This window comes from Pongo pygmaeus, chromosome 17, assembly GCF_028885625.2.
Source record: "Pongo pygmaeus isolate AG05252 chromosome 17, NHGRI_mPonPyg2-v2.0_pri, whole genome shotgun sequence".
NCBI classification, from domain to species: Eukaryota; Metazoa; Chordata; class Mammalia; order Primates; family Hominidae; genus Pongo; species Pongo pygmaeus.
The window spans coordinates 76,429,316-76,441,534 of record NC_072390.2 but is presented as its reverse complement, the minus strand read 5'-3'; the positions used below and the strand labels follow the sequence as shown (position 1 = coordinate 76,441,534).

The following is a 12,219-nucleotide window of genomic DNA, read 5'->3' as shown; positions in this document are numbered from 1 at the left end:
ATCTCAGCTCACTGAAATCTCCACCTCCCTGTTTCAAGTGATTCCCCTGCCTCAGCCTCCTGAGTAGCTGGGACTACAGGTGTGTACCACCACACCCGGCTAATTTTTTTGGTATTTTAGTAGAGACAGGGTATTTAGTAGAGACGGGGTTTCACCATTTTGGCCAGGATCTCCTGACCTTGTGGTCCACCTGCCTCAGCCTCCCAAAGTTCTGGGATTACAGGCGTGAGCCACCGTGCCCAGCCCTATTGCCCTTTTGATAATAACAAAACATTTCTCCCTTATGAAACAAATATTATTCAACCATTTATTGATTTATCTGTGTAGCTAATATTTTGTTTTTAAAGAATCAGAACTAAAAAACAATAATAGGCTTATTATTATTACTTGCTCTGGCTGATTCCAATGTCTAAGTAGCTTCCTGCCAGCTGAAGGGCTTGGTCGTCATTTTTGGTTGCTTTATAATTTGTGAGCTGCTTCTCTCATGCTCTCCTGTTCTGAATATATGTGTATCTACGTGTGTGTGTGTGTGTGTGTGTGTGTGTATAGGAGGTGCTATTTGTGAAAATCAGCGAGTCACCACCTTACCCACAGGGGACATTTCTGGCACAGTGGCGACATAAGGTCCGTCCAGGAACTTGGGCTCATTGTCATTGATGTCTTGAATTTTGATGATGAACTCTGACTCTGGTTCCATGGGCCTGCCCGTCCGCCTGTCTAGGGCTTGAGCCCTTAAAGTATACTGGGCTCTTTCCTCTCGATCGAGCCTCTGAATGGCGTGGATGTCTCCAGTGGTGTCGTCGATGGTAAACACGATGCCAGCACCTTCTCCCGAGAGGATGTATTTGATGGATCCGTCTCCCCTGTCCATATCTGAATGAAGCTGGGAGAGGAAAGCACCTAATTCTCATCATGAATGTCAACAGGTGTCAGAAAACACATTGATTTTCGGTTTGTTACAAACTTATAACCTCCCTTTACATAAGGAGATTTTTCAAATGTTTAATAAGTTTGTCTATAAAGAACTAGTATGCATTGGACACGATTGTATCAAGGAGTGGGTGTAGGTTGATTAAGTAAAATTTTCCATGTCCCATTCTTTATCCTGAAATTACCATTATTTAAACAAAATTCTTCTCCCTGATAAGTATGGAAAACAGGAACTCCGGAAAGTGAAGATCCCCAATGTTAGGATAAGAACAAATTTAATAAGGAGGAATCCTGCCTTTCCATTTAAGAAAAATAAAAATAAAATGGATAAGCCTAAACATGTTAAAATGAAGAAATTGCCGTAAGTTTTGGAGTATCAAACAGTTTTATGACAATTCAAGTTGGCTGATAAGCTGATGGAAGTAGTTTATAGAAAGGTTAAGGGCACTGCAGTGAGAAAAGTGAATGACCTCCGTGGATTCTTCCTCCTATTCTGTGATCCTAGTTCCGTAGTTTCATTCAGTAGAACTGGGCTTGTGTTTCAGGTGTCAAATGGAATTTAACTGCTGGTTATGATTCTTTACATCAGTGTGTGTCTCCTTTAGATGGGACTGGTTCTTGGGTTCATAACTGAGTCACTTAAATCTATATGTGGATGGTTGAGTTAGGGACATGCTTTTATCTGGCCATGCAGCTATATTCGCACTCAGAATCCTTTTTTTTTTTTTTTTTTTTTTTTTTGAGACAGAGTTTCACTGTGTCACCCAGGCTGGAGTGCAGTGGCATGATTTTAGCTCACTGCAACCTCCACCTCCCAGGTTGAAGCGATTCTCCTGCCTCAGGCTCCCAAGTAGCTGGGATTACAGGCATGCACCACCATGCCTGGCTAGTTTTTATATTTTTAGTAGAGAAGGGGTTTCACCACATTGGTCAGGTTGGTCTTGAACTCCTGACCTCAGGTGATCTACCTGCCTCGGCCTCCCAAAGTGCTGGGATTATAGGTGTGAGCCACCACACCCAGCCAGAATACTTTTAATAACTCTCAAAAGGAGTCCAGGAGTACTATATTTTTAAAATTTCAGGCCTATAAACATATTTCTGCATCTGTAATATCGAATTAATTGCAGATAGTGTGTATGGGGTGGCAAGAACCCTGTAATTTTGAGCAACCCTATAGGTAATGGTCTCTTTCTAAAGGTGGTAACGAAACAATTAGTTAAATTTAGTCAGCCACTCCCGTTGTTGCCTGGATTGTTAGCACTTTGCATAGTCCAGGGTGAAGTTCATGAGATTAGTTGATAAAACAGCCAGCATTAGGCTTGGGGCAGGGAGGCCAATATATCTGGCCTGAACACTGTCTAGGCCAGTTATAAATTCAGGGCCCTTGATGAGTTATTTTATGTTTATAACCATTAATTTCCTTATAAGTGTGAGGACAGCACTAATACTTATTCTGAAGGGTCACTGGGATCATTAGAGATTAATGCACGTGAGGCACCCAGCACAGTGCATTTCCCATCGTAGGAAGGCCATAAATGGGGCCAACCATGACACACGTGCATAGAGAAAAGGGTATTAGCACACTCAGCTCTTCTCTGCTCCCTACAGACCTCCAGGAGGGTGGCAGAGAGGCAAAAACAACCTGTTGGCTTTTTTGTTATGCACAGTCTCATGGTAAAAGCTGCAGAAGGCCGCCTGAAGCATGGCTGAGACAGTGTTACTCTGAGGATTAAACGGCATGAACACCAATAAAACACCTGCAAATGCATCCACAACAGCTTCCAACAGGGATGGGTTTGGAGGTTGTGGCTGGCTCAGATTGACTCACGGCCAAATCATGCAGGCAATGGTTTTGCTGCCTAGAGGAACTCAGCTGCGTCTTATCTAGAAAAGGGAAATAAGGGAATAAAATTGACTGAAAAGATAGTTGTGGACTTTTTTCTACTTATTTTATTTAGAATATGAAGTTCTCACATTTCCTCATTTCATATACAGTATTTTCTTTTTTCTTTCTTTCTTTCTTTTTTTTTTTACAATCCAAATCTTCTATTTATGCAGTTAAAAAAGTAGAGGTGCCCAACTCTTGTTGTGTAGAATAGAAAGCCATTTCATTTGGACCTGGGTACAAACAAATGAAAATCTATTCCATTTGGACCTGTGTTCTCAGGCAGAGGAACAGAAGTGTGGGGAGAACAAGGATTTCAGAAGGTGTTTTAAATTAAAAACATGTATACGTATGCATATGGGTGTATGTTTACATATATAACAGTGTATGTATGTAATTTTATGGCATCTGGCATAGGACTTTTAATGAAATTGGTTTAATTTAGGGCACTGCTGATTATGTAGGGAAGGAAAAACAGAAGCTGACAGAAAGGCCACCCCAGGCCTGTTCCGAGGTGCTCTGTTTATCAAATAAAACTGTTTGTTCCGTGATCCTTGAAATATTCAGCACACCTGTGATCCCGGCAGGCTGCAGGTGAGCGTGTTTTAAGTGCTTTAAGAAACGACAGCGGCAGAGCTCACTGCAGGGTGCCCCTGACTCCTGGGAGCTGGCTGGTGCCCTGGAGTCTGGGCTGAGGCTTGGGTGTGAGGCCTTCGCCTTCTGTGTGACCTTCATCTTGATGTGGGCCTGACGTCTTGTAAGTGCGCAATTAAACTGTATTGGAAGAAGGGTCTGGGGGAGGGCGAAAGCTCCGTATGAATGGTGCTAGTCCTGGTTAACAGAGCTAAGAGCAGCTTTCCAGGAGGTTCGGAGCACCGGTCTGCATGTGCAAGTGTGCACATGAGCAGGGGGAGAGGAAGGGAGGACGGGAGAGAAAAGAGGGAAGGGAAAGGGCGGGAGAGGAAGGGAGAAGGGGGGGAGAAGGAGAGGGGGAAAAGGGAAAGGGAGGGAGAGGGATAGAGGGGTGAGAGGAAGGGAGGAGAGAGGGGGAGAGGAAGGGAGGAGAGAGGGGGAGAGGAAGGGAGGAGAGAGGGGGAGAGGAAGGGAGGAGAGAGGGGGAGAGGAAGGGAGGAGAGAGGGGGAGAGGAAGGGAGGAGAGAGGGGGAGAGGAAGGGAGGAGAGAGGGGGAGAGGAAGGGAGGAGAGGGGGGAGAGGAAGGGAGGAGGGGAGGGGGAGGAAGGGAGGAGGGGAGGGGGAAGAAGGCGGGGGAAGGGAAAAGGAGTGGGGAGGGGGTAGAGAACACCCCCAGGGAAGCAGGAAGCGTCTCAGCTTTGAAGCATGTTAGGATCTACTTACATAGAGGTGGTTTCTGAGGCCCATAAGCCTATCAATTCGAGGTCTAGTCAGGAAACAAAACTCACACCTGGTTTCAGCAGGGAGAATTTGGAGTGGAGGGCTGAAAGGCCAGAAGGAAGCCCGAGGCATCAGAGAGGGAGAGAGCGCGCGACAGAGCGCAACTCCAGGAAAAACAGCCAGTGCCTCTCTGGCTGGGGCAACACAGGACGGAGGTGGGGATTCTGGCATCTGCAGGTTTGGAGGGGAGCCCCTTGAGGTTGGGCCTGAGACCCCTGAGGAGGGAGTGCTGCTCCTTGGGCTGTTGCCTCAGGAGCTTCGAGGAGGTGCCCCTGTTCCCTGGGACTCAGACCTCTTAGAAGTAGGTGTGATGAGGAGCAAGTCACTCCTCCCTCCTCCTACCTCCTGGTCTCCCTCTAGTACCTTCTACCAGCAGGCAGAACCTACCTGGGAGAGGAGCTGGTTGGAAGAGGAGAAATTATGGCTTGGAGAGTTTCAGCCCCAGCACCCAAAGCAGAATATGGAAAGGTGAGCATGGGGCTGAGACACCAGCTTAATAACCCGTGCAGCAATGCACATTTAATATTCCGCTTTACCAGCCGTAGAATACACATTTGGTTTCAAAAATGGCAAAGAACAGACATTAACAGCTTTTCTCCAAGTCACTCAGCAAATTGGCAGTGTAATAAAAATGTGTTTTATATTTACCCATATTTAATTCAACTAACACTGACTGCGCACCAGCTATTTGGAGGAAGGTAAGAAGCTCCCGAGCAGAGTCAGCAGCACAGTTACGTATATCTTGGGAAAATATTTTTTTCTTCCTAAAAAAATATTTTAGGCAGAATAAGACAAGTGAATGTCTCACTTGTCCTAATCATTCTTTAGTTTTTAAGATCTTCAGCCAAAGGAGTAGTGAGTGATGGGAAGTACAAGCAGGTTCTGAAGAATCTTAGCTGATTTAGGATTTCAAAAACAAGAATGATGTTCACTCCTTTTGTCATCTTTCAGAGTGCCTTGAATAATTTCGAGAATGCAGTGAGTGCTTACAGTTTGTGGTTAGGCAGCTTCCATGTAGTTGTTAACCTCAGCATGATTTGGACCCACAGATTCGTGCACAAGCACAAGCTCTCAGCATCCCTCTCTTTGCATATGTCAATATAATCTAGCTTTAACTTGACACCGCCTTGTCCCTGGAAAGCCCAGTGTGGATTTTGTAAGGCCATACCAATTACAGCTGATAATTGTTGCCATACTCCTTTCTGAAATAAGCAAATACTCTGGTGAGCTCTCTAAACAGACATCTTCTGGAGCTCAAGGTGACAAGCAGAATGCCCCTGGGTAAAGAGAATGAAAGTGGATGAATTCCCTTTCAAAAGAAAGTAAAGGGGAAAAGTGAATATGTAATTATCTTCATGTAGAGGTAACACACCTAATGCAGGGTAAAAATCTTCACTTGGTTGCTGGTGTGAGGATTGGATCAGATGACTGTTGAGATGCATGGGTGTCTTGTATCTTGGTTGGGGTTATTTGGAAAGGGCGAGCACTAATTGTGAGTATGCAAGGGTGCCACACAGCTAAGAACTACCCAGCGTCAGAGATAAAGCGTTCAGGAAACAGTCTGGCTCAGATTCCTGATCCCACCTAAACACCACTGACTCCTGTGTGTGTCCTCCGGGCTTAGTCTAAAGCCACTGACCACAGACAAGGCAATGTAAATGAAAGCTGGGGCTTTGGGGTAGGAGCGATGTGTATTTCAGTCCAGGCTTCCCTGCTACCTTCGGTGTAACTTTGGGCAATGAACATAAATAACCTCTCTGAGCCTAGTTCCCTGTGTTATATGCACCTCACAGCATTGTTATGATGATTAAATGATCTGCTTTGATGTGATTGTGACCAACACATAGTACTGTGGTAGTCCAATAAAACGTTAGCTACCCTTTTCTTCTGCACTCTGTGTGTGGCCAGTTCTGTGCCAAGTACTCAGCATCAGGGAGGTGTAGACAAAGTTGGGGAGTGGTGTCTCAATTTCTACCCTTGGGAGGAGGGAAGAGAGCCCTAAATTGTATGTGCACAGAAGTAATTACTGAAAATTGCTGAATACAAACATACTCTTTTCTTGAACTTAGTGGCCATGTATGTCTATTTGGAAAAAATGTTATATAGATATGGAGAAGCTAGAAGTCTTTGGAATTCTGAGTAGATACAAGATATGTTCATGATAGAATTGTCTGATTTTAAGCTAAAACTTTGAGGAATTTGAATGCGGCCTGATGAGCGGAAGTCAGGGCCTGTCCTGGGCAGGGCAGCAGCGTGGGCACACGTGTGGGGTCAGAGACAAATGTGGTATGTGTGACAGAACCAGTTAAGGAGGTCCAGCTTGATTGGGATGAGGACCTGATTTGAGAAATTGTGCAAGAGGGCTGAGTGAGGGAGGAAGAAGTCCTTGAACTGTATGCTAGGAGCTCTGATAGCATTCAAAAGCCCTGTAGTGCTTTCTTAATCAGAGGAGCAACATGATAGAAAGGGTGCTTCAGGGAGAGGAATGAGCTTAGCATCCTGGAGGAGGGATGGGAAGAGTCACTCCACAGGGAGACAGGCAGCACCGGCATAGTTAATCTAATCAGGAAGAACAAAGGATCATGGTCATGACAGAGCCTAGAGAGGAGGAGATGCATCCGAGAGAAACTGGCACAGAAATATTGGCAGATATGGGGACCGATTGCACGTGAAGGTAAAAGGAGATAAGGAAAGGAGAAGTCAATGAAAACTCACAAGTTTTGAGGCCAAGGGATTTGCAGCTGCATTAGGTATTATTGAGCTGCTGAGTTCCCATAATGAACTCCTTAAATGCTGTTACTATTACCACTACTAATACTATTGCTACTATAGTACTATTTACTACTACAGGTTAAGGATAATTAAAGTTTTACTCTGGATTGAGTACTGTGCAAAGTGCTTTACATGCATTAGCTTATTTAATCCTTACTACACAGTGAGACATTCATTTATCAAATATCATCTTGAGCACCTTCTATAAGATAAATGCTGTGTTAGGTCTTGGGGATAAAATGGGAGCAATGTTCTTGCTTTCATTGAGCTTCTAGTTCTAGTCAGAGGCTTCAGACAATAAACATGTAAATAAACAAATATGGTGGTTGTGATTAGGGCTGTGAGAGTCTAACAGAGGGGCTTGCCTTAGAGAGTGGCCAAGGAAGGCATGAGAGAAGCCAGGGGAAGGGCATTTCATTTTGGGGGAGCAGTAAAGGCAGTGCTTGACAGGTTGCAGGAACTGTCGAAGGTCACACCGCTGCAACGCGAGAATGAGGGAGAGAGTAGCATGGGCCATGGATGGATGCCAGGAGGCAGGCTGATCCAGAAAGGGATGGTCTTGTAAGCTGTGGGGAGGTGTCTGGAGGATTCATTGCACAGTAGGAAAACATTAAAGAGACGTAAGTAGAGGAGTGACATGATCTGACTTAAATTTTAAAAAGACCATGGTGGAGAACAGATTGGAGGGAGATGCAGGTGGACATGAGGAGACTGGTTGGGAGGCTAGGTACTTGCCCAGGTGACAGATGATGGTGGAAGCAGGGATAAGAGAAATGCAGGATTTGGGGTTGATTCTGGCATAGGACTAGCAGAATTTGCAGAGGGGGAGAGAATGTGTGGGCAGGGGAAACGGAGGAATGATCCCCAGTTCTCTGGTTTTAGGAAATGGGTGATGGATGGGTGTTGGGACAGACTACGTTTAGGAGAAAAAAACGAGAGTTTCTTACTGGACACACTACATTGGAAAGGCCTGTGAGTAAAAGATGTGGAGGTGTCACATATGCAGTAGAATTTATAACCCAAAGTGGCCTAAGCCAGAGATAGAGGTTTTGCATTCATTGGCATAGACATGGCATTCAAAACTGCAGAGGTGGCGAGTCCACCCAGGGAATGAGTGTGTGGAGAAGAGGCTAGGGCAAAGGTGACAAGCCCACCAACAAATGGGGTCAGGTGAAAAGAGAGGACCCACAAACGCGGCTGAGAAAAAAGAAGGAAAAATGGGATTGTGAAGGTCGTGGCACAGATAGGACAACGAGTCAAGGAGAGACAGGTCAGCAGTGTCTGAGGTTGTGACTGGTAGGTGTGATTGGGCAGTAGGGAGGTCTTGAGAAGCAATGAAAACACAACTTTGGGTCAGTGGTAGGGACCGAAGCCAGATACCTGGGTTAAGAAGTGAGTGGACACTGGGGAAAGAACTTGGGTAGACAACACTTGAGAAGGAGCAGTTCTCTCAACCTCCTCATTTGAATTTGAGGAAGCCGAGATGAGCAGGGCTTGGTGACCTGTCCAAAGTTCCTCTAGAAATAATTGGCAGGGCTGGGCTTTGAACCCACCTGTGTTTGAATCTGAAACCCATGCTCCCAGCCTCTGTGCTAAACAAGCGTTTCAGTTACCATTTGAATGAATTATTTATTTTCTAATTAGTTCCTTGTCTCCCATTCTCTCTCACTTGGTTGCTTTCACAAAATGGTCTGTAATTAACACCCCAATAAAGTAAACACAGGAAAAATCCAGGATTAAAGATGAAATAATGATAGATTAAATCAAGGGAATTCAAATATAACATTTATAAATATATTTATTGTCTCCAACTATCCTAAATCACGTGCTAAGATCTTCTGAAATGAAAAATGTTTTATTTTTATTTTTTTCATTAAATTTGCACCTCAGGCAATACCTCTGGAAATGCTCTGAAAAAAAACCCACAAAAACACAAAGCAAAAAACTCTGTACTCTTCTTGTATTTCCAAGTTTCCCTCTCCCCCATTCTGTCATTCCCAGACAGCTGCTGCTGCCTCTTTTAGGACTTGAATAGCTCTTGCAGGGTCTGAGCCTTTTCCTCCAAATCCCAGTTCCCAGTTTTTCCCATTCATAACAGAGACATGGACAAGGAAATAAATCTTTCCTTTCAGACTGGTCTCTGACAAAGCAGAAGTTACATTTTAGCTAGGTGTCAAGTAACGTACCACTTGTTCTAGTTTTTCTCAGGCCTCAGATAAAGGCTAGGTCAACTTTGATACTCAATTCATATTCAATTTCAATATCCAATACCCGGGTCATTTCTGCTTGGCATTTCTTACCTTGCCGACATACAAAGGATCGGTCCCAGTGTACTCTTCCAGAACGAAAAACTGGTTCCAAACCCAGCTCCTCTTGGTCCGTTGATGTGACTGTGGCTTGTCTGACAGGAGTGCTTCTAATTCACCTTGTGGTGTTGGGGTATCCGAGAGAACGGTGGTCGTAAGGTCCATCAGTCCCCAGAAGTACAAGGACATGCCAAGTCCAAGCCAGTTCTTTGCATTGCTCATTCTACCAGAAGTCCACATGGGATTGCCAGGTTTTCAGAAAGTGAAGGAGAATGATAAGCAACTGGAACTTGAGTATTTTCCAAATTTAAAAAAATACACAGTTTTTATTGGACACTTATGCTTCCCAAATGAGATCCTGTTTCAAGTCAATCTGCTTGAAGTTGACTTCCTGTCAAGTTAAGGAAAACACAATGTGATGATGTCAAATTCTTTCCTGCAGGCAGGTTGCAAGTTTTCAAGAAATGTCAGTAAATATTCGACTTTCTATTCAATGAGTTAAAAAGTCATAACAGGTTATTGCTTTAGAAATGTTTGAGTAATAAATTCTATTTTAATAAGACAACACGTCTTGCTATAATCAATCCCAAACCTTTGGATATAGATTCGGTGGGAATAAAAGTGATGAATAAATTTCTTACTGGTAACTTAGCTGGAGGGTTATACTGTATTATTGATTGGTTTGAATTAATAGTGTGTTCTTTGAAGTATTTATGATCAGACAGCCTCTTAAACTCTTAAAAGCAGCATTCATTTACAAAATTTACAGCTAATAGCTAATATTTCCATTAGCCCAACTGCTTTTCTTTGCTTATTAAAAAAATAGGAAAATCAACTACCTTTTTTTTTTTTAGTCACCCACAATGATCTTGTGCCTACTGCTGCTACTGATAATGCTAGAAATCTTGGACTTCATTTATAAGCAGCCATGGATCACTTCTGACTTTAATCATTTTCTGAGCTCATAGTGGATTTCAAGTTTCACACTCTACTGTTTTGGCTCCGAAGCACTGATAGGGGCTGTTAATGTGACCTTTCTAGGATTTAAATGGTCAGTTAATCATTATATCCTTCACAACAGACTTTGAAGTGCTATTAGTCACATGCCTATGGGAGCAAGCTAAGAGAATCTAGTCAACAAATTTCCTTTCTTGACCTGAAGGACTCATTTAGGCAAAGGGACTTCTACCCTGGGGACACATCTTTATCAGTCAAACTTCTTTTGTTGCTATGCAGTCACATTTAGCTGGTGACCTCACTCCTGGGCTATGGCCTCATCAATCTTTTCTTCCCTTACTTGGCTTGGTTTAATGAGATGGCATAACACTCAAGTCAACCTGTCAAAACAACCAAAATGTCTTCCGTTGGCTTAATATTTTCACTGTTAATTTGAAGAACTGCTGTCCTCTGAGAACAAATGTGTGTATTTAGAGATTGCAGCTCTGTGCAACTAAATAACACTTCATTTCTACAAGTGGTTTGAAGTGAATGCATTGATGCTAATTCAATTACTACCTTCAACCTGTCATCATCAGAACTGGTTTCAGCTTCCTCTCAAATACTCATGATTGAAATATACAAAAGAAATTTTAAAATATTTTATACTTATTTAATACAATATGCCATTTCATTTCTGTATAAGAAATCACTTTAATGAGAAATGATAAAGAGAAAGTAGCTGAGGAGACTATAGCATTTTTGTAACAGAATGGGAGGCTGTGCCTCTTATGAGCTGAAGCTCTGGAGGCAGATTAATTGTTAAGAAAAAGCAAGCCAGGTGCATCTCATTGAGGGCAATGCGTTTGCTAATAAAGAACAATGGTGCTGCTAGCAGGTGGGTTACCAAATATTAGCTGTTCTCTCTCTCTTTGGACTGTTGGACATCTTCCCTTAGGGAACAGAGAAGCCCAGTTCATGTTTCTCTGATCCCTGTCTACAGGGAGATGTTCGGGAAGAAGGAATTTAACCCAGGAAACAACTTGATGAGAAAGATTAGTGAGAAGTAGCTGTGTTGTTTTAGGGACCTAGAAGGCAGACTAAAGGGCATTGCCAAAAAAAAAATTAAAATAAAAAAGCCACTGCCAGAATACTGTGATTAGTAAACCATAAAAGCAATATTCTGTATATTGTAAGACACAATGTATCTATAATTCCTCAAGGTGCATTAGACTAAGAGACAGTTTGGTTACTGGTTCTCTTCATTACCTCTGACTTATTTAGTTGTATGAATTTGTTTCCTCATCTATTAAGCAGGGACAGTAATTCTCTCACCTACCTCACTGGACCATCACAAGAGTCTGATGGGATCATGCAGGCAAAAAAGTGCCCTGTAAATGACTAAGGTGCCAACTGACATTTGAACAGTCAGATAAAGTACCTGGGTCATATGTAAAAATCATGGAGCTAAGCCAGAAATATATATTTTATGGGCATCTTTGGGGCCAGAATTCTGAAAGAGCTTGTAATATGTATTTGTTATTTTTCAGATCTCTACATCTGTGATAAGTACTGTCTGGTATCAGATTCTGGCTCAGTCTAATTCTGTAATAACCAAATACTGGCGTTCCATCTGAGGAGATTTCATGAAGGGCTAGCTATTAGAAAACTCTTCAACAGTAGAGAAAATTATTTTGCGGATTGCGTTGATTAAAGTGAGAACTCACTATACATATATACATACATACATATATATACACACACACATATATGTATTCTATTTAGTGTATTCCCTTTAATGTCTTTGTTTCTTACCTATATTTTGTCTAAGCACACATGTCTGTTATTTTCTCTGGCTAGTTGTAGCAACTTGCTTTGAATCTAAGAGTGCGTGTGCATGCATGTGTGGTACGTGCAGATGTCTCCTCTCCTGCTTCCACTGGCTACATTTTATGTACAGAATGAGATTTGAGGAAT

The 12,219-nt window shown here is 42.9% G+C and overlaps 1 protein-coding gene across 3 annotated transcripts in view; it reads right to left on the bottom strand.

The window, feature by feature from the left end:
* The window catches only part of CDH20 (cadherin 20), a 223,918-nt gene that overhangs the window by 53,046 nt on the left and 158,653 nt on the right, over window positions 1–12,219 (bottom strand). For all 3 annotated transcript variants that reach the window (XM_054461275.2, XM_063653779.1, XM_054461274.2), the window contains 2 exons: window positions 9,301–9,697; window positions 589–883 (listed from right to left, as the gene is read on the bottom strand). In XM_054461275.2, coding sequence (XP_054317250.1) covers window positions 589–883; window positions 9,301–9,546 — 541 coding nt within the window. In that variant the 5' untranslated portion in view covers window positions 9,547–9,697. The remainder of the gene's footprint in view (window positions 1–588; window positions 884–9,300; window positions 9,698–12,219) is intronic.